Source organism: Equus przewalskii, chromosome 9 (assembly GCF_037783145.1).
Source record: "Equus przewalskii isolate Varuska chromosome 9, EquPr2, whole genome shotgun sequence".
NCBI lineage: Eukaryota > Metazoa > Chordata > Mammalia > Perissodactyla > Equidae > Equus > Equus przewalskii.
In genome coordinates, this window is record NC_091839.1 from 57781137 (window position 1) to 57804514 (window position 23378).

At 38.6% G+C, this 23378-nt stretch overlaps 1 protein-coding gene and 1 pseudogene across 2 annotated transcripts in view; both read left to right on the plus strand.

Moving 5' to 3' along the window:
- The window catches only part of AFG1L (AFG1 like ATPase), a 196224-nt gene that overhangs the window by 14291 nt on the left and 158555 nt on the right, over positions 1 to 23378 (plus strand). For both annotated transcript variants that reach the window (XM_008520642.2, XM_070559193.1), the window contains exon 2: positions 15564 to 15787. In XM_008520642.2, coding sequence (XP_008518864.1) covers positions 15564 to 15787 — 224 coding nt within the window. The remainder of the gene's footprint in view (positions 1 to 15563; positions 15788 to 23378) is intronic.
- LOC139073676 (large ribosomal subunit protein eL42-like) lies at positions 4548 to 6791 on the plus strand (annotated as a pseudogene).

Sequence of the window (23378 nt, forward strand, 5' to 3'; positions counted from 1 at the left end):
AATAAATGTTTTTGGCCTTGCAGCCCATATGTCTCTGTCACTCTGGTATTGTAGTGTGAAAACAGCCACAGACAATACACAAACTAATGGGCATGACTGATTTGACCTACATGCTATAGTTTGCAGACCTCTGGACTAAATAAATATTCATGTATACTTTCTTTTTTTGGTTTGAATTTTTTTTATGTATTTACTTTTTCAAACCATCTGGAAATTATTTTGGTATGTAGTATGAGGGAATAATTTAAATTAATTTTTCTATTGTCTTCCAGTTGTCCAAATGTCACTTGTTAAATAATCTATTGCCTCCCATTGCTTAATTCATTTATTTAGCAAATATTTCTTGTGCACCTATCATATGCCAGGCATTGTAGGTGCTCGGTATTATTACCTGCCATCAAGTCAGCTCCTGCTCCTGGTGACCCTGTGAATGAGTGACGTCCACAATGTCCTGTCCTCAACAGCCCTGCTCAGCTTCTGTAGATTCATGACTATGGCTTCCTTTATGGAGTCAATCCATCTCATGTTTGGTCTTCCTCTTTTGCTGTTGCCTTCTACTTTTCCCAGCATTATTGTCTTTTCCAGAGAATCCTGTCTTCTCCTGATGTGTCTAAAGTAAGACAGCCTCAGCTTTGTAATTTTTGCTACCAACAATAGTTCAGCCTTAAATTGCTCTAGGACCCACTTGTTCATTTTTCTGGCAGTCCAGGGTATATGTAGAACTTTCCTCCAACACCGTATTTCGAATGAATCAATTTTATTCCTGTTAGCCTTCTTCACTGTCCAGCTTTCACACTCGTACATAATAATTGGGAATACGAGGGTGTAGATAATCTTGGCCTTTGTCTCCAAAGACATTTCCTTACAGTTAATGATCTTTCCTAATTCTTTCGTTGCTGCCCTTCCAAGTCTCAGTCTTCTCTTGATTTCTTGGCTGCAGTCTTTATTTAAATTGATGACTGAACCAAGGTAGACAAAATCTTTAACAATTTCAGTGTCTTAATTGTCTATGTTAAAGTTATGTAGTTCTTCTGTAGTCATGATTTTTGTCTTCTTGATGTTCAAATGCAGTCCTGCTTTGGCACTTGGTGCTAGGTAGACAGTGAATTAAACAGGCGTGGTACCTTTCCTCTGGCTGCTTGCAGTCTAGTTGAGAGGAATAGACATAAAATGAATAACAAATGTGTAATTACAAGTTGGATGATAAAAAAAAAAGTATGGTGATAAGATTTGGTATTCTTCCCTCTTTTATTACATATTAAATTATTCCATAAACTTCTTTTTGGAATGTCTATTCATTGATCTTTTCATTATAGTGTTTTATATTTATTTTCACATCTGGTAGGCAAGATCCCCCTTGTTTGCTTCTTCATGATTTTCTAAGAATTTCGGGTTAGGATTTTGGTGGAACTGTATTTAATCTCCAAATTAGTTTGTGAAGAATTGGCAATGTTATAATGTTGTGGTTTTCTTTCCAATAATATTGTGTGTCTGTTTTTTCAAATTTTCACTGACACCTTTGAGAAAGATTTTATTTTTTTATATAGTTCTTATAAATTGATTGTTAATATCCTTTATTTTAGACTTTTTATTGTAATTGGGATCCTTTTTTTTAAATTGTATTTTCCAACTGGTTATTTTTAGTACGTTAGAAAGATAAAGCTGTGGAAATATTTTTCCAGTATCCTTCTTCTTTGCCTAAGATGGGGCATAATCAAGCCGCTGCATTCTTTGAAACTCCTCAATGGCTTCCTTTTGCCTTCAGGATGAAATTCACATGGTTTATCATTGCAGGGCCCTGTGTCACCTGGTTCCTTTATACTTCTCTGGTAGCAACTCTCTGCCTTCCACTTTATATCTCAGCCATACTGAGCTTGTTTCATTTTCTTTAGTGTGCCACACTCTTGTGTTTTGGAGCCTTCTCTCAGGCTAATGCATCTGCTTCCCTTCCTTCCATCTTTCCCTGGCTAACTTCTGTTTGTCCTTTGCTCTCAACTGAAACATCATTTCCTCTGAGTACCCTTCCTTAAGTCCCTTACCTAGGCTACTAGCTTTGGTTCTGTGATCTTCTAGCATCCTCTTCTTCCCTTTACTACATACCACACTTTATTAAAGTTGTTTATCCACTTGTTTCTATCTCCCCTAGTGCCCTGTCAGTATTTTGAGTGCAGTTACACTGTCTGTCTAGCTCAGCACTGGTCGTATTTGAATTTTTTAGCACAGAGCTATGCATTTTATAGATGTTTTATTATTATTTCTTAAAATATTTGTTGCTTATTGAATTCTTCTATTTAATAGATTTTCAGTTGATTCTTTTAAGTATAAGTAAGTTTTTGAAAGTAAATGCACCTTAGTTAAATTTTATGTTGGTAGTTTCATCCAGTTTTTCTGGCACGTCAGCATCAACTTGAATCATGATGTGACCTGGCACTGATTTGTCTCCCAACTATGTGTCATCTTCATATTTGAGGGCTAGGTCATTATGTATTTGTTTAGGGCCAAATATATTAATATTTGTTCTCAAAGCTCAAAAAGGTGTACATAAATCTAGTTTGTCAAAATTCTTAAAAGCTAACTGTGAAATAGAAGGCTTTTTGGTTTATATGGAGAGGAATTTCTTTCCTCTAACAGTTCAACTTTGGGCTTTTAATAGAAAAAACTGCTGCAGCTGGTGGGGTTTGGAAGCGTGTTGTTAGCAGAGGCAGGTTGACTCCAGAGTGCAGGCAGGGCAGAGCTCTAGCAGGGCCTGAGGAGGATGGAGCCCCAGGAGGAGCGGGTTGTTGGTTGCTGCAGGAGGCTTGAGTACTTCAAAATAGAGGGCCTAAGAGAGGTTTGTGTTTTGATTTTCTGTTGCCTGGTTACGACAAATAGGAGCGCAGCCTTCACTTGTCTGTAATATTATGGTGGTTTTAATGAGGGCAACATCCTGGTGGTTTTGGGTCACTTAGCTTCAGATCCTGTCTTGGTCATTCACTTAAGTTTCCTAGCTTTTAAGGTATTTTAGCTTCTTCGTTTGTGAGGAATAACAATATCTACCTCAGATTTTTTGGAGAAGTAAGAAAATATATAGAAAGTGCTGTGTGCTAGGTACGTAGTAGGCACTATTAGTGTTAGTTTTCGTTTTCTTTACCTTTCGGGATTCTGTCGCATATGAATTTTCAAGTGAATCCAAGTTTTTCAAAGAAAACCCTAGGTTGTTAACATAAAGCATATAGCTTTTCTGGGTTACATAAATACCTATTACAGTCAGTTGATTTTTTATAACTTCCTTAATTCTACTGAAGTAAACACACATAATGCCTTGAAATAGTTAGATTCATCACAGATTACATAGAATATTTCTGGACATACAACTATCTAGGAAGGAATAATGCAAAAAGATAGTTTTCTTTACCTTGGAAACTCTAAATTTGTGTGGTCATGTGTCATCTTGCATATCTTCAATTCTTTCCTTTAATCATAGGATAGTTTTGAGCTGAGAAATTCTTACAGAATGTTTTTGAGCTGAACCCAACTTTACTGACAAGTTGTATGTAAAATGCACGTTAAACCACATCTTTACTGATTTTGAGTGTGACCTTGGAGATGCATTCTCAAAAAATATTTAACCTCAGATATTAAAACAAAAAGCCTTAAAGATGAAGCAAACCATTAAAATAACATTTCTGAAAGGGAAAATGCTTACTTTCTATTGAAACAATTTGGTCCACCATTTTGCTTAAGTCTCTAAAGAATATCTCTAAGATATTCTTAACTATCTACCTTTGTGTAGAATTAGAAATCCATTCCAATTTAAAGTACCAAAGAACACAAAGGCCACGTATCCCCTTTGCTATTATCACTCAGCTCTATGGAAACAGTGTCAATACAATTAAGCATCTTGATATGTGCATTAGTCAGAGTTCTCCAGAGAGACAGAACCAATAGGATGTATATACGTTTAGAAAGAGATTTATTATAAGGAATGGCTCACACAAGTATGGAGGCTGACAAGTCCCAAGATCTGCAGTCAGCAAGCTGGAGACCCAGAGACCCAGGAGAGTGGGTGGTGTAGTTTTGGTCTGAGTCTGAAGGCCTGAGAACCAGGAGAGCCAATAGTGTAGTTCTAGTCCAAAGACTGGCAGGCTCAAGACCCAGGGAGAGCAATCTGCTTTACTCAGTCTACTGATTCAAATGTTAATCTCATCCAGAAATACCCTTACAGACACAGCCAGAATAATGTTTGACCAAATGTATGGGCACCTCGAGGCCCAGTCAAGTTGACACATAAAATTAATCATCACAACATATGTCAAGATTTATTGCCCTCTGTGTGTCAACAGCATTTCTCTTCATGTTCTTACGATACTTGCAGTAGTCCAGGTATCCTGATTTCTCAGGTAAAAGTATAAAGGCAGAAAGGAATGAGTTCCTGTCCTGGTCTTCTTTTGAAGAGCAGTCGGGGGAACTTTGGCAGAAGCTGACTTCCCCTTAGCATCATTGGCTAGGATGGTGATCACATGCCCAGTCTGCCATAGAAAATGGTCTTACTATGACTGAGAGTTGAAATGGTGGAGTTAGAAGATGAATCTAGAGAATATGACTGCAGAGCCCGTGTTCCTTCCACTGTAACGTCTTGCCTCTCTGCTGTATCTATAGGTACAGATGCTGGCTCTGCCACTACCTGGCTATGGGAACATGGACAGGTTACTTACTTAGCCCCTCTATGCCTCAGTTTCTTCATCTTTAAAGTAAGGATAATATCAGTACCTACCTCATAGGGTGGTTGTGAAGATTAAATGAATTAATGTTTGTAAAGTACTTAGAAAAGCACCTGGCACTGAGTAAGTACTCAGTAAAGGTTAATAATTGTTGTTGCTGTTGTTATTATCTACATGATCCTGGCTAGTTTTGTACTGCAATGCTAACTCTCGGGTCCAAATCACAGACATCTCTGAACTGGACTATTGTTATAATTTCCTAACTAGTCTCTCTGCTTCTACTTTACATTCCTACCATCTTATTTTCTACTAACAGAATAGTCTTTCAAAAAACAAATCAAATAGTGTCACACCCCTGATTAAAGCCTTCTACCTACTCTTAATCCTACTTATAAAATCCACACTATTTACCATGGCTTACAAGAGCCTGCATGATCTGGTTCTTGCTCTCCTTTCCAGCTTCATCTTGTAACACAATCCACCTTGTTCTTTGAAATCCGCCACATAAACTTCCTTTCTCTTCCTGGAAAATGCGAAGGCTGCTTCCATTTTCGCTTTAGGATTTTGCCCCAGCCCTTCCCTCTGCCGGGGACGATGTTCTCCTAGCTCTTCCTCAGGGCTGACTCTTCTTAGCGTCCAGATGTCAACTTGAATGTCACTTCCATGGGATGGCTTTTCCTCATAATCTGTAGGAGTTCTCAGTCATTGCCTGGCATAGTGCTTCTCAAACTTCAGTGTGCGTGTGAAACACCTAGATATTTTGTTAAAAATGCAAATTTTGATTCAGACCCCTGGGGTGGGGCCTGAGATTCTGTATTTCTGTTGAGCTCCCTGGGGATGCCCACGCTGTTAGTCAGAGGCCTTAGGATATCACTCTTTTTTATTCTTATCAGTGTACTGATCACTACCTGATCCTTTCTGCTTCTTTATTTAATTTTTTGTCTGTCTTCCCTTTTGATTTCACTTTTGACTGGGGTGAAGGCTCCACAAGGAAAGGAATTTGTTTTTAGTGTTTTTTCACCACTGTCAAGAATAATACCTGAAATATAGTTGATTCTCAACAAGCATGAGTGAACGAATGAACAAATTTATCTATGGCTTTTTAAAATTATTTGTATAACAGGATTATTGTGAGGAGTAGTAAAAATAATCACGTTACTTAACCTGGTCCCTGGCACACAAATGCTCAATAAACATGAGCTGCTATTAATAGACTTTCCTTCTAAAACTCTTAAGTTTTGACAATTATTTTTAAAACAGTGGTTCTTAACCAGTTTTGTTCACAAACTTGTTCGAAAATCTGAAGGAGGCTTTAGTATGTTTAGAGATCTTGCCTCAGAGAAAATACACAAATACGCCCACACCCACACACAATTTTCTTCTAATTTCAAAAGGCTTCCAGGTTCCCCACCGCCCTCAGTCCCTAACGGACTCTAATTTAAGACCTTGTTCAAGAAAACTGGTGTGTATATAACAATTCTTGTTAGTGCTATTTGCGACAGTTTGCCTCTTTCTAATTTCTTTTATAACTGTGCTGTTGAGTTGCCTCCTCTTTCTGCATCGTAGGCTACCATGCTCCATTAAGAAGAGCAGAATTGCAGTTTATTATATTATATATTAATGTAGTGAGATTAGTTAAGTGGAGCATATTAGCAAGACTGCAGAACTTCAGAAGAATCTTTTTGTTCCAAACTTCTGTCTTCAGAGGAAAACTTAAAAATTGGGGGAAATCGCTTCTTTCCCTGTTGATAGTGCCTCCCACAAACAAATCTAGTGAACATTCCTAAAACCTGCCAGACTTCCTATAAGAAGTGTGGCAAGCACTAAACGCAAAAAGTGACACAGGACAAGAAGGGCAGGGATTCTCTGTATGTTCAGGGAAAGCAGCCTTATGACAGGAAGCAGAGAGGCTGTGGTGGACAGACTAAGCTGATTTTCCAGAAAAAGGCTAAAAGTACAAAGACGTTTGTCCTGAAACTTGAGTGCATTGAGCCCAACTGCACATCTAGAGAATGGTGGCCGATAGGACATGGAGGTGTTTTTGAACTGGGAGGAGATAAGAAGAGAAAGGGTCAAGTGACCCAGTTCTAAGCCTTACATTTTGTTTTCTTATGAAGACAATGAAATCTTGAGATTATGTTCACCTCAAAAAAAAGAAAATATGGGGAGTAATGGAAATAATCACAAATACACTGAAAGCCTGCGGAAATTCATTTTTTTTTCCTGGGAGAAAAAATTAATTGTTAAAATAGTATCTAGGAAGTTATAATAGATTATTCAGATTCTAGGACATTATGATATTGACTAAATTTTACAGCAAATGGGCTGTAAGCTTAGTTTACAAAACTTAGTTTAGGAGAAAGTGGTGAAATAAGGTACAAAATTGAGGTATCAGAACAGCGCAGACTTTCCGGGCCTCTAAAATCTTCCTGTTATGTTTGTAGATTAGTGTGTGGATCTTGAGAATGGCATTTTCCCACTGTCCATTTGGAGTACAATAAGACAAATTAATACAAATCAAAATAATATGGCAGTAGCATCACATAATTTGTGTACACTGATGTAGTAACAGATTTAATTTAGTGCAGCTTTTGAGAAGTCTTTTGTGTTTCAATTTATACAGCTGCTATCCAGGCCTAAGCTGGCCAATCTCTCAGCCTTGAGTGTCTTGCCTGACTGATTCTCTTTCTCTCTCTTTTTTTTAAAGGACTTTATTTATTTTTTAAGAGCAGTTTTAGGTTCACAGCAAAATTGAGAGGAAGGTACAGACATTTCCCATATACCTCCTACCCCTACACATGCATAGACTCCCCCATTATCAACATCTCCCGTCAGAGTGGTACATTTGTTACAATTGATGAACCTGCATTGACACATCATAATCACCCAAAGTCCGTAGTTGACATTGGGGTTCACTCTTGGTGAAGTACATTCTGTGGGTTTGGACAAATGTATAATGACATGTATCCATCATTATAGTATCATACAAAGTATTATCACTACCCTAAAAATCCTCTGTGCTCTGCCTATTCAACCCTCGTCTTTACCTCCCCCGACTTTGTCTACTACTTATCTTTTTACTGTCTCCTTGATTTTACCTTTTCCAGAATGTCATATAGTTAGAATATATGACCTTACAGAATATAGCTTTTTCAAATGGGCTATTTCATTTAGTTATATGCATTTAAGTTTTGTCCTCGTGTTTTCATGGGTTGGTAGCTCATTTCTTTTTAGCACTGAATAGTATTCCATTGTCTGGATGTACCAGTTTATTTATCTGCTCACCTACTGAAGGGTATCTTGGTTGCTTCCAAGTTTTGGCAGTTATGAACAAAGCTGCTATAAACATCCATGTGCAGGATTTTGTGTAGATGTAATTTTTCAGCTCCTTTGGGTAAATACCAAGGACCATGATTGCTGGATCATATAGTAAGAGTATCTTTAGTTTTATAAGAAACTGCCAAACTGTTTTCTAAAGTGGCTCTACCATTTTGCATTCTCACCAGGAATGAATGAGAGTTCCTGTTGCTCCACATCCTGGCTAGCATTTGTCAGTGTTCTGGATTTTGGCCATTCTAATAGGTGTGTAGTGGTATCTCATTGTTGTTTTAATTTGCATTTCCCTGGAGACATATGACATGGAGATCTTTTCATATGCTTCTTTGCCATCTGAATATCTTCTTTGGTGAGGTGTCTGCTAAAGTCTTTAGTACATTTTTCAATTGGATTGTTTGTTTTCTTGTTGTGAGTTTTAAGAGTTCTTTGTGTATTTTGGATAATAGGTGGGTCTTTTGCAAATATTTTCTCCCAGTCTGTGGGTTGTCTTTTGTGAGACCATGGTGTTGTCTTTTGCAGAACAGAAATCTTTAACTTTAATTTTTATTTATATATTTATTTAATTTTAAAATCTTTAATTTTAATGAAGTCCTGCTTATCAATTATTTCTTTCATGGTTTGTGCCTTTGATATTGTATCTAAAAAGTCATCACTATGCCCAAGGTTTTTCCTATGTTATCTTCTAGGAGTTTTATAGTTTTGTGTTTTACATTTAGGTCTGTGATTCATTTTGAGTTAATTTTTGTGAAGGGTGTAAGTTCTGTGTCTAGATTCATGTTTTGCATGTGGATGTCCATTTGTTCCAGTACCATTTGTTGAAAAGACTGTCTTTGCTCAACTATCTTGCCTTTGCTTCTTTGTCAAAGATCAGTTGGCAGTATTTATTGGGTCTATTTCTGGGCTCGCTATTCTGTTCCATTGATCTAATTGTCTATTCTTTTGCCAATACCCCATTATCTTGATTATTGTAGCTTTATAGTAGGTGTTGCAGTTGGATAGTGTCAATCCTCCAATTTTTTTCTTCTCTTTTAATATTATGTTGAATATTCTAGTTCTTTTGGCTCTCCATTTAAACTTTAGAATTATTTTGTCAATATCCACAGAATAACTTGCTAGGATTTTGATTGAGATTGCATTGAATCTATAGATCAAGTTGGGAAGAACTGACATGTTGACAATATTGAGCCTTCCTATTTATGAACATGGAATATTTCTCCATTTTTAAGTTCTTCTTTGATTTTGTTCATCAGAGTTTTGTAGTTTTCTTTATATAGATCTTTTACATATTTTTTAGATTTATACCTAAGTGTTTCACTTTTTGAGGTGCTGATGTAAATGGTATTGTGTTTTTAATTTCAAATTCTACTTGATCATTGCAGGTATATCTGAAAGTGATTGACTTTTATATGTTAACCTTATATCCTGCAATCTTGCTATAATTGCTTATTAGTTCTGGGAGTTATTTTGTTGATTCTTTGGGATTTTCTACATTGACAATCATGTCATCTGTGAACAAGGAGTTTTACTTCTTCCTTCCCAATATGTATACCTATATTCCCTTTTCTTGTCTTATTGCATTAGCTAGGACTTCTAGTATGGTGTTGACAAGGAGTGATGAGAGGGACATCCTTGCCTTGTTCCTGATCTTAGTGGGAAAGATTCTACTTTCTCACCATTAAGTGTAATGTTAGTGTAGGTTTTTTGTAGATATGCTTTATCAAGGTGAGGAAGTTCCCCCTATTCCTAGTTTACTGAGGGTTTTTTTTTTTTATCATGAACAGGTGTTGGGTTTTTTTCAAATGCTTTTTCTGCATCTATTGAAATGATCATGTGATTTTTCTTCTTTATCCTGGTGATGGAATGAATTAAATTAATTGATTTTTGAATGTTGAGCCAGCTTTGCATTCCTGAGATAAGTCTCACTTTTTAATATTTATTACATATATATATATGTTTTATATTATTCTTTTTATACGTTGTTGGATTTGATTTGCTAGTATTTTGTTGGAGGTTTTTACATCTATGTTCATGATGGATATTGGTCTGCAGTTTTCTTTTCTTGTAATGTCTTTGTCTGATTTTGGTATTAGGGTAGTATTGGCTTCACAGAATGAGGTAGGAAGTACTCCTTCTGCTTCTATATATAATTTTATACTTATAATTATAAATTATATTTTTGTTTTAAATTTAGCGTATAATTTATACTACGTATATATAGTAAAAATACCAGAGTGCATCAAGCATAGAAACATCCTTTTTTCTTACTTTTTAATACTTTCGCTAAACCTCTTATTATATCGTGAAGCTTATTTTTCAGTTAAATATATGTGTGTATGTATATTGGGTCATGATACAAAAAGAGGGTCCAAAAATTTGAAAGCCACTGATTAGAGGACAAGTGAAGGCATTAATAGTCCTTGACGGAATAAGAAATAGCTCTTAAGCTGTAACCTAAGGAGAGAGAAAAGGATGGAGATAAATACAGGTGAGTTGGAATTCTAGTGGTAAGGAGCTGAGGAACCTTGAAGCATGGGTGAGATTCTGTAGAGAAAATTAGGCTGGCAGACAGCTGGAGGAGGATGATGTCCAGTGAGGGAATCTGTATGAACAAAGGATGACTATGAAATGAAAGAATGGAAAATGTTTGAGACGTGGTAAGCAATCCAATCTGACAAGAAGGCAACCCACATTATAGAATCTACCTTTGCATTTTCCATTTGACCAAACTTCCTAACATTTCTGCTATTACCTATCCTAATTTGGGCTTTTATTGTTTCTCATTTAGAATACCTTCTTAACCAGTTTCTCTGTACCCAAATTCATTTTGCTTGCTATTGCCAGTTAATCTTGATACATTACTGCTGCAATTTTTGTCCCTCCACCCCCACTTAAAAAAAAAAACAACTTTGATATTCTTGATTACCCATTGCATATGGTAGGTGCTCAATCATTTCTTGTATCAATGGATACCTTTTGGAGAGTAGATGGAAAGTAGTCTTGAAATGCAGGCTGGGACCCTATTATGGATTGCTTGCATCCCAGAATGAAGATACTATCTGTGTTGGGGATCCCCGAGACTACCCCCAGGTGTAGTAATTTGCTAGGAGGACTCACGGTACTCAGCATATAGTTGTAATCACAGCTATGATTTATTACAGTGAGAGGATACAAAGTACAATCAGCAAAGGTAAAGGCATGTGGGGTGAAAAATTAGATACAAGCTTCTAAGAGTCTTCTCCCAGTGAGTCACACTGAACATGGGTAATTCTTCCAGCAATGAACTGTGACAAGAGGTGTGAAATGTTGTCTACCAGGGAAGCTCATTAGAGACTCAGTGCCTGGGGTTAGGGGGTGGTCACATAGGCGCTCTGTGTAGCACTTGCTGAAATTCTGGACTTGTAGAAGGAAACTAGGTGTTCAGCATAAACCGCATTGCTTATTCATGGTACAGACATCTGGGCACAATGAGTCACTCCTACCATTTCTGGGAATGGTGAGAACCCTCTTGGAATCCAAGTTCCCAGCCAAGGGCCAACCTTTGCAAGCAGGCCTTTCCAAGGACAGTAGTCTCAGGCCTGCTGCATTAACTCTTTTCTGCACACTATTCGTACTTAATGTGATCCTTTAAGGTAGGGAAGTGGCCTTGGCGGCTGCTTTGGAAATGGAGGTGTTACCACACAAAATTGGGGTTCTCTTGCCTGATATACATAAACAGCCCATTAACTATGGCATCAGCGTTTGGGAAAAGAGATCAGCTTTATTCCGCGAGATTGATCTGCAGGGAGATGGAGGTGTATGCCCTCAGATCTGTCTATCTGATTCTGGATTTGGGGCAGAATTTAAGAGGTTAGGGAGTACAGTCTGGCACGTGGAAATGCTGGTGGGACGGGTTTTGATTGGTGGGCTTCAAGCATTTGTGACAGGGCTCTAAATATTTACAGTGAGCTTCTAAACTTTTAGGATGAGGTGGGGAAGGAATTTTAACACCAGGTCTTCCTGAATGAGTGACCCCTTGCTTCTGATAAGAGTCTGACTTTAAGTTCTAGTCACGTCCTGGTCCTTTGGTTCCATCAGGAGGACAATCTTTGGTTCCCTGGTCATTTCAGGTCAAGATTTCTTCTGTGCATGCTCTGGCTGTGTGACTTTGCAAATTTTCTGAAAGACAAGTCTTAATTGCTCTGTTGGTAAGGGATGAGGTCAGTTGAATTGTCCTGGAGGGCTCATGGTTACAGGGGTCGTATGGGTGTGGGAATGAGGGAGATGTGAAGAGGGTGGGACTTCGTGACCCCCTCTTCCCACTTTTCTCTTTAATAAATTTAGAATTCCATGGAAGGTTTTGTATATCAAAAAGGTGCTGCTGTTAAAATTATGTTTGAAAACACTCCTTTATACAATGAGATGAATTTCAAGCAAAATATTGATAAAACCAAATTTGGATTTTAGGACGACCATCCCTGTAGTTGATGGAAGATATTTCAGAGATTGTAGTATTGGTAAATTTGGGGCAGAAGCAGGGAGGCCCAGCTGGGGTGGAAGGATGAGGAATGACCGGGAGGAGGGGATGGATTAAAGAGTATTTAGGATGCAAAATTGAGTAGCATTGATGATTGTGCCAACCTTCAAAAATGGAAACCAGTTTAAGAGGCAAAGCATCTATTTGGGATCAAAGAATTAACAATTTGGGGAGCACAGATTCAGGTAGAAACCCAAATGGTGTCCTACTAAGGAGTAAAAGTGAGGGGCTTTTATTTTTTAATTTAATTTAATTTATTGATTTAATTTTTTTTTTTGAGGAAGATTAGCTCTGAGCTAACGTCTGCCACCAATCCTCCTCTTTTTGCTGAGGAAGACTGGCCTTGAGCTAACACGTGTGCCCGTCTTCCTCTACTTTATATGTGGGACGCCTACCACAGCATGGCTTGCCAAGTGGTGCCACGTCCACACCAGGGATCCCAACCGGTGAACCCCGGGCCCCCAAAGCGAACATGCAAAGTTAACCGCTGCGCCACCGGGCCAGCCCCAAGTGAGGGGCTTTTAAAGGCACAGAACGGAGATTGTATTACAAAGAATTTTAATTGGAATTGGAGGCAGAAAGCTAGTCTTGGCTAAACATTGATTGACTGTTGATTCTATCTTCAGAAAGTCCGCAGTCAGTCTTTGTGATCAGAATGTCTGTTCTCCTGCTGACTTCTCAAACAATTGCTTATAAAACTGCTGTTTTGGCCCAGTCCAAAGGTTTGGCCCAGTCCAAGGTTCAAGACAGGAAGACAGTTTCTCTGGAAAGGGAGCTCTGACTCCATTTTAAAATGGTTCCACTATAGTCAGTTTTGACAATTGATTGGCTGAGGACCTGGTTAAGTGTGGGATGGAAGGGAAGGAAATTAGTATTACTCTTGGGTTTCTTACCTGGTTAACTCCAGAAAATTAAAGGAGGGAGTGGAAAAGAGAATTTTCCCTGTTTGTGAGATTCTCAAATCCTCCGATACCAATGGGTATCCAACAAGTCAATTCAATTCTGATACGATATACCTGGAGGGCGAGTCAGATCTCATGAGTTAAAGGGCTTAGTCCCACCAAACTGGCCCCACTTCAGACACCAGCTGCAAATGGGCTGCCCAGGCTACCCACACTTCTGCATGGCGACTGCATACTCAGGTTTGATAATTTGTTAGAAATGTCTCACTAGGACTCACAAAAACACTTCTGCTTATGTCTACCAGTTTATTACAAAGGATACAACTGAGGAACAGCCACGTGGAAGAGATGCACAGGGCAAGGTATGGGGGTAGGGGCAGCTTCCGTGCCCTCTCTGTGTGTGTCTCCTTCCCAGCACCCTGATGTGTTCACCAACCTGGAAGCTCTCCAAATCTCATTGTTCAGTAGTGTTTATAGAGTTTGATCTCCAGCTTCACCTCCCCTCCCAGGAGGTTGGTGGCTGGGGCTGAAAGTTCCAAACCTCTACATACTTGGTCTTGCTGGGGATCAGCCCTGTCCTGAGGCTATCCTGGGGCCCTACCCTGAGTCACCTCTAGCATAAACTCCTGGTGTGATGGAAAGGGACTCATTATGAATAACAAAAGACACTTGCGTCACTCAGGAAATCCAAGAGGTCTTGGAAGCTCTGTGTTGGGACTGTGGGTGGTCAGATTCTCTTTTGTAGCCTCGAAGCCACCTGTATTAGTTAGGGTACAACTTAGGCCTCTGTAACAAAGAGACCCCCAAATACATTTCTTAAAAAGCAAGATAGAAGTTTATTATTCTTTTACATAAAAATCCAGGTAGGTGGTCCCAAGCTGGTTTGGCAGCTCAGCATTGTTGGAGAACTTTGCTCTGCTTCGCTCAGCATTCTGTGTGCCTCTCCCTGCCAGGTTGGCTCTTCCAGCTGCAATCCCTGCACTTTCATTCCAGTCAGAGGGAGGGGAGGAAGAGGGAGGGGTGATTTGCCCTTTTCCTTTAAGGGTGTGTTCCAGAGCTGCACATACTTCAGTTCACATCTCATTGGTTAGAACTGGTTGGCCATCCTGGCTGCAAGAGAGGCCTGGAAATGGAATATTTAGCTTGGCAGCGTTGGACCCAGCTAAAACTTCTATTCAGAAAGAGAGAACATTCATGCTCTATCCCCGACATTCATAGTATATGTAAGGAATTGTCTTTTCCTCTCGGGAAAAAGATGGAATAACATTGTGACTGTCAATTTTTTTCCCCTGAAGTTAAGTGATTTTCATATTCTTGAAACAAAGGAAACATGGTATTCACTGAAACAAGAGAAGCTGGCAAAGTACCTTTGAGAAATCTTTATCTAAAAAATGTGTCAGTTTGTTGCTGTTTATTGTTGCTTCTAAAAAACAAAGAGGTAGTTACCTGCTCATTGAACCTGATAAGGAATGGGGTTATCATTGGACCTTACCATGGCCAGTCATTTCTTTCCCAGGAGGGTCTTAAAAAAGGATCAGAACACCCTGCTTTGAAGCAGATGCTCTGCTTGTGTTCTCTGTGTTCAACCTAAAGGCTATGGGAAAGGGAAGGAATCTCATAAGAAGAGAACTGAGATCAATGTGGTAATATCTGAATGCTGTGTTGTTTTGCATACAGAATAATGGGGCAGTAGAAAACTTTTTGTAATTAGTATCTAGGTCTGTGGTACTCAGGAACCAGAATTAGGCCTAACTCAAAGAAAGGCATCACGCCTGCTGTGGGGAGGGATCTGAGGAACCAGGTGGCTCATTTAATGGGGTGGAGGCAAAGCAGACTCCATAGCAGGTTAGGCTCTCTAGAAGAGGAGTTACAAAGATAGCTTATGGGTTTGGGGATTTATTCCCTTTTATGAAAATGAAACAATTATAAATATATTTATTGTATAAAACATGTTTTATATTATCTTTATCAAAATGATATTTACAATAACTGCTCAAATGTATACACTTGTAACTGGTTAAAGGTTTTAATGTGACCATTAAGAAACACATGTAGAGCACTGTGAAATATCTTCATTTAAGAAAATCTAAAATTTTGTATTTTTGTCTATAGCCTACACAGTTCAGACACCTGAGAGTATGTCTCCACCTGTGGCTACAGAGGCTTATTCAAAAGCTTTGGCTGTTTGCCGTGGACCACTGGACCATTATGACTTTCTGATCAAAGCTCATGAGCTAAGGGATGATGAACATCAAAGAAGAGTCGTACAGTGTTTGCAGAAGTTACACGAGGACCTTAAAGGATACAGTATAGAGGCAGAGGGCCTTTTATCAAAGGTGAGTTTTGTGTGATATTAAAGATTGAACAATTAAAAGTGTAAGCACTTTATAAAATGGATTAAATGCAGTTAGTTATAATGCTGAAACAGCTTGAAAATTTCCCACCAGTTCCTTTACACAAGCTCTCTGGAATCCCCATTCCTGACCTCTTGATGTTCCATAGCTTTCTTTCACCTTTGGAGGATTCACATTGCTTTATATTTAGGTAATAATTGATGCAGTCCAGTCTAAATGAAAACTTCTGTGCAATTCAAGGCTTTCCCCTCCTTCCAGCTCAGGCCTGGCCCAGGTTCAGCTGTAGAGAAGGGGGAATGATTTGTCCTTCCACTTTCTCTGCTTGCCTGGCCTCTCTAGGGTCAGAATGAGAGGAAGGGAAGATCGAGTGAAAGAGTATAGTCTTAATGACCAGTTAAGGGCCTTTTGTGTGGTAGATGCTGACATGCTAGCTCTTTGTGAAGGAGCACTTTGGTGGGTTCTTCAGGACTCCCAAGGGGACCTCCCCACTGCTCCGCTCTTTGACTGACCTCTTATGCCTCTAGCAGAACACCTCACACCGCCATATTCTGCTGGGACCCCCTTGCCCTTGTACTTAGCCTTTTTGGGTGGGGAGTGGGGGGAATCCTTTCAGGGCTGTCTAGCCAGGTCACCTTTTACGATGTCTACTTAGGCGACAGGAAGCATGACATCTCCTTTCTCCAACCCCGACTGCACAGCAGCTTTGGTGAGTCTCCTGCCCTTGGACTTTGCAGATTAGTAGCAGGCGCCAGTCCCTGTGTTCGTCCTGTACACCCCCATGCTCCTAGGGACACATGCCAAGTTCTTCCGTGAACTCTTCCATATCCTGCTCTGGTAACTGCCTGTGGATTTCCTCAAATTAGCAAACATTCAGCTGGGGAAGGGGATGCCCATCTTGTCTTACACTCCATCTTCATATCTTTGGATGCTTCTCTTGGGGGCCCTTTGCACTTGGCATGAAGTTTATCTGGGAGAAATGCCACAGCATTCCTTACTCAGCTAACAACTTTGTACCTTGATTACTTTCTTCAGTTCCACTTTGGTTTTGGAGCTGTTTTTGCTTTTTTTTTCTTTTTAGGTAATTCCTGCATGGATATGACTAGTGGCTCTCTTTAGAGTGTAGGGGAACTTGTATCCCCTTTTCCCCAGCTTTGACTTTTTGCTGAAATTCTGAGACAACAGGAAAACTCCCATTCCTTATCCCATTATAGAAGCCAATGTCATCAGTGGTGTCATCTTCAAATTATGAGGGATATTAATAGTAATAAGAGTTAGGGGGCCAGCCCCATGGCTGAGTGGTTAAGTTCACGCGCTCTCCTTCGGTGGCCCAGGGTTTCATCCTGGGTGCGGACATGGCATCGCTTGTCAGGCTGTGCTGAGGTGGCGTCCCACATGCTACAACTAGAAGGACCTACAACTAGAATATACAACTATGTTCTGGGAGCTTTGGGGAGAAGAAGGAAAAATAAAATCTTTAAAAAAAGTTAGAATATGGTTCAACCTAAGAAACTAATTTTGTTTTAATTGACTGGCCAAGCAACTTCTCCCCTGCCCTCCACCCCCCCATAAATATTCTTTTATTATAACATCTTTAGAAGGAAGGTGCTGTATAACACGTTAGTAGTACTTTATTTAAAAACTCTGCAGAAACTAATTTTACTTTTTAAAAAGCACTGAGGATATAATCAAATAGTTTTATTTTTATATAAAGAAAAAGGCTGTCATTGTGTTAACATCTTTTAGTTAAAAGGCATAGAGATTCATTTAGGTCACAGAAAGAAATCGAGATTTAGAATAAGACTACATATGCAAATAGCAATGAAGGTAATCTCCATTACACAGCCGGGCCTCACCATGCCTGAGCCAGCTTTTGGCAGCAGCATTGGCTCTGAAAGTGTGGACGACTTGACAGGCAGTAGTAGCAGGTACCTGGTTGATTCTTACTCTAGTGTTCTGCTGTTCATGTAATCCGCTTCCTCTATTCCTTTTCTCCTATACCCATTTCGACTTCTGTTCCTTCTGCCAACTTTTAAATTCTACCACTGTATATGTGGTTTAAATTCTTGAGTAAGAATCCGATAGGACAACCAACCTATCACTTTATTTGTGTTCAGGCAGAGGTTTCACACCAGGTTTGTCAGAGGTCACTAGCCACCATGAAGATCAGATCTCTGCATAAGGTACCCTCTGGAGCTCCTGTGAGCATGGCAGTTTCCCTCAGAAGTGAGTGTGGCAGCCACTGTGATTGGCCCGTCCAGCACAATGGTTATAGGAAGTAATGATGAATTATCCCTTTTGATGGCCAACTTCTTTTTTTCCTGTATTTCCAAAAGTTTATAGGTGAGCAAAGAAATAATAAGTTTGGAAAATTTCGACTGTTTATGTATTGCATACCTAATTATAGTTTGCTATACAGGTTGTCTTCCAAGTAAAATAGCAACTTGGATATGTGTCATAGCCAGGAATCAAGGTCTTTTACTTAACTGGATTTTACTTAACTGGCTTAACTGTTATCTGAGAGTGAAATTGCTTTCATGTATTTTGTATCTTGTTTCCTTTCTAGTCCTTTTTGGAAATACAGTCTTCTTTTTCCTCCTTCCCGCTCTGTGTCATCCCTAGGGCTCGTCTTACTGTGATTGATTAACTTCCATCCAGTCAAACGTCTTCTTTAATCGTTAACTTTGCTGGTTGCCAGTTTAACAACATGATTTTTTTCTTTAAGATTATTGTTTGGCTCTTCTTAGGGGTGTTATCCCACCACCCTTGATTTCTGAACTGGCTATGATGGGTCTCTGTGATAGATAGACAGCTATTTAGCAGTAAGTCAATGTAATACTTACTATTTAGAAGCCCTGGTTTTATTGTGTAGTCGTAATCTTAGGTAAGTAGATTTGCCACATCAGGTAGTTTCAGGTGTGTCTAATGAAAGCTTGTATTTGTTAAATTCGAATGCATATTTGAATAAATGTTTAGTAGATAGAGCCATGTCTCTTTGTGGTGGTATTTGTCTTGTAGTTTCTTTAGCCAGCCAAATCTTTAACATTGAAAAAGACCCAAACAGCTAACGTAATTTTAGTAAAACATATATAAAAGCTTTAGTTTTTAAGATTGAAAAGATGCCACAGACCTATTTCTTCTAAAAATAAACAGTGATATGCTGATTATTAGAGAAGGAAAATTTGGGCTATTAGGTTTTCCAGTGATAGAACTTCATTTGTAGAGCTTTTGGTTTTGGTAATAGGATTTCTGATTTTATGGGCATTTGATTTTTTTCCCCAGCTTTACTGAGATGTTACTGACATATAACATATGTAAATTGATGGTGTACAATGTGATGATTTGATATTCATGTATGTTGCAAAATGATCAGCACAATAAGGTTAGTTAGTACCTACATCCCCTCACATAATAATCTTTTTTTTGTGGTGAGAACTTTTAAGATCTACTCTCTTAACAGCTTTCAAGTGTCTGATACAGTATTGTTAATTATAGTCACCATGCTGTGCATTAGATCCCCAGAACTTATTCATCTTATAGCTGGAAGTTTGTACCCTTTGACCAACATCTCCTCATTTACCTCACCCTCCAGCCCCTGGCAATGAACATTCTACTGTTTCTATGAGTTTGGCTTTTTCAGAATGCTGCGTATAAGTGAGAACATACAGTATTTGTCTTTCTCTGTCTGACTTATTTCACTTAGCATATATGGGCATTTGATTTTGTTTTTAACGGAGATGTTTAAACATTCATTATGGTGGACTTACTTTTTCTCATTATACTTCTAAGAAACTTTCTTTAAGACTTAGCTATAATATTAAAGTAAAATGCACCTTCTTCACAAAATGCCAGAATCGTTATCAATGAGAAAGAAGTCGGTGGCTGACTATTAGCCTACTTTCACCTACCTATGTAACAATGTTTTCTCTAATAAAAATTTGAAAAAGTTATGAGCCGATGACCATGCTGTATGAGCAACAAACTATAAAGAATGAGCATTTGTGAACACTTTACTTTTGTTATCAAATAAAACTTAGAAGCAGGTTAATCTGACACATTTAATGTATGCATAATTGTTATTGTGCTGTGAGGTAATTAGGCATAAATGGTAAGTAGTTCATGTAAATCACTATAATTAGAATTACTTTTACACAGCCAAATCAAGCATTTCTGGAGTCAGGGAGGGAAAGGATTAAATAGAATGTGGAGCTGCTCTGAAAATCTCTGGTTCCGTTCATCAGGGGTATACAGGCAGCCAGGTTTTTTATCTCATGGGAGGAGACATAGCCCAAGAGACCTGGGAATTGGTATGTGGGGTGCACAAAATTCCTTTGCTTTTTCTCCTGCTCTCCATAAAATAATTTTCAGTTTTTCCCTAATGAGAAATTATTATTTCCAACTTCCTCTTATATCCTATCTACCATCTTTTATTTGGCTACCTCCCCTCACCTTGCCAAGAAGAATGCACATAGCAGATAGAAAGACCTGCCCTGCTTTCAATCCAGCTGGTCTAAGGTCTTGATGCTTTCCTTGTTCTGACTTCTAGCACTTGGAGGCTGGGAGCAGGAAACCTGGGATTCTGGACTGTGGAGTTTTCTCTCAGGAGATACGGAAGCCTGTTTGTCGGGAGCCCTTCCATTATTTATCCAAGACCAGGCAGTTTGCTGTTTTTCCCTCAGTTCCTCCCTTCTCTCCTCCAGCTGAACGAATGAGCACTTATTCTTGCCATTCCTCTTAGAATTGGCATGTCCTATAGGTAAAGTAGATTGAGCAGTGTGATTTAGGTAAAGCTTCCCCGATCCCTGGAACTTTATCCTTTAGAAGATCATAGACAACATTGAGTACAGAACAGACAATATCTATAGCTACAGTTTTATTAAAGACCAGAATTTTTTTTTTTTCTGAAGAAGATTTACCCTGAGCTAAGCTCTGTGCCAGTCTTCCTCTATTTTGTATGTGGGTCACTGCCACAGTATGGCTGCTGATGAATGGTGTAGGTCCTCACCTGGGAACTGAACCCCGGGCCACTGAAGCAGAGTGCACTGAACTTAACCACTAGGCCATGGAGCTGGCCCTTAGAAATATTTTTAAATGAATGTTTGTTGTATCAAATTTTTATGAAAGCAGAAGCAGAAGCATTACGTCCTAACCCAATGATGGCTTTACCTGTAAGGAAGTGAGATCGGGGGGGGGTCACACTACATTGTTTTTTGAGAATTGACTCATACCAAAGACTCATTTAAACTCTGAAATTTGAGAAACAGAGTATAATGGGCCTGATTCAGTCTTCAGAATAATTAACCAACGTATTCAATTACATTTTAAGTTTTGTCATGGTTCCAAAAGGTGAAATTATGCTATCGACATAGATGAGAATGTCTTTAATACATCCCTTGAAATGAATTTAAAGAAAGGGAGTATAGCCCTATGTTAAAAGGTTTAGGGTTGGAATCTAATCTGTCGCTATCAACCAAAGCTGACTCCTTAGGTTATGGCAGCAGAATTACGTAGGCCATACAGGCATCCGTACCATGGAATGTATGTTGAGATTATGGTCAGGTCTCTAGATGAGGGTTTGACAAGTATTTTCTGTAAAGGACCATACAGGAAATCTTTTAGGCTTAGGGGGCCATATAATTTCTGTCGTTAACTACTCAGTTCTGCCATTGTAGTCAAAGCAGCCACAGACAATACATAAATAAATATATTCTGATAAATATTTATTTATAAAAACAGGTGTCAGGCTGGGTTTGGCTCATAGGCCATGATTTGCCAACTGCTCCTCTAGAGGATTGCTGCCTGATGGAATGTGAGGGCTGGTGGGGGACCATTAGTTGGTCTCAAGCTTCTACTTGAGCTGTACTTAGTCCAGCTTTCCAAGCTAATGTCCCATTACTTCCCTTTATATATTACTGTCTCTAATCAACAGAACTACTCACGATTCCATTATATAGACAAACAGCCAAGTGGAACGAGACAGAAAGGCCAGAACATAGATGGAAACTTGATACACCTTTGAGTTGGCACTGAAAATCAGTGGGAAAAAGATGGTCTAATCAAGACACAGGAATGAGACAAGTGATTATCTATGTGAAGAGAGAAATAAAATTAGATACCTTCCTCTCTAAACATAAAAATTAAATTCCATAGAATTAATGTCCTAAATTTAAAGTGAAACTAAAACTTCTTGAAGAAAATATAGAAGAATATCTTTATGAATCTGGGAAAAGGAAGAATTTCTTATACAAGATATAAAAGCCTAAACTATAAAAGTAAAGATGGATACATTTAAATACACTAAAATCGAAAACTTCTAGTTAACAAAAAGCACCATAGAAAAAGGGAAAATGCAGACCACAGACTGGGAGAAAATATTTGTGTCAAAAAGAATTGACCACGGGTTGCTATCTAGAATATATAAAGAACTCCTACCAAAAAATAGAAAAAAATCAAACAACCTTGTAGAAAAATGGACAAAGAAGAGTCTGTTTTGGGGGGATAACTAGCAGCTACCACAAAAAATGGATAAATAAGTCAGAATGTATTTTTAAAATGGAATGTTACATAGCAAGGGGATAATAAACTCCCAAATCAGGATTGATAACTCTGAAGAAGGGTGCAAAGGGGGCTTCATCTGTATCTAATGTTTTATTACATAAATCTTGAAATAAATGTGTCAAAATATAAAGATTTGATAAAGCTAGGTGGTAGGTAAACAGGTGTCCAATATTTTCTCCCATTCAGCCTATTTATAATATTCCATAGTAAAAATAATATAAGTGTAATTGTGAGACATTTCAACAGGGGTTTTTTTCCTATAATTTTGAAGAAATGAAAACTTTTCTGGATAATGTAATTCTAGACTCCACTAGTTCAGCATTTCCTTCTTACAAATAGACTGAGGAGGAATTACTAGCACAGTGCTCAGAAGGGCATAGGAAATATCTTCGTAAGAGGTTTTTAGCAATGGAATTTTTTTCCTCTTTCTGAAATTTCATAAGCTGAATTTTCTTGCCCTTAAATCTTTTCCATGAATGCCAGATGTTTCTGAGTTCTATGTACAGTATGTAGTTATGTCTCCATTTAATACTGAACTTATTCTTGTCTCCTGTTCGGCAGTGTCTTGTCATTTCCAGGTAATGTGCCCATTTCAGGTGCTGGGGAAATAATTAGCCAAGTGTCTCTTTGTCTTCTAAAGGAGAATTAGTACATTTCCAGAGTGGGCACTGGGGAAAGTAGTTATCTTGTGTAGCTGGGAAAAGCAATGATTTTTAGTTTTACCAGAAAGTCTATCATGCTTAGCTAGAAAATATATCTCTTTGTTTACCAAAGGACCTTCAATTATTGTGTATGAATTGAATTCAACAAAAAGAGGGTTGGTCCTCATTGTATGCTAGGCTTCATCCTGGGAACCAAGGATATAGAAGTGAATAAGATTAATGGTTTCTGATTTCAGTATTCCTTGTTCTGTGGAGGAAACAATCATAAATGGTTAATTTATAACTCAGTGAATTAAGTACTAAAATTCAGGTGGGTATAGAATGCATATGGGAAAAGTCTTTGAGAAAACACTCTA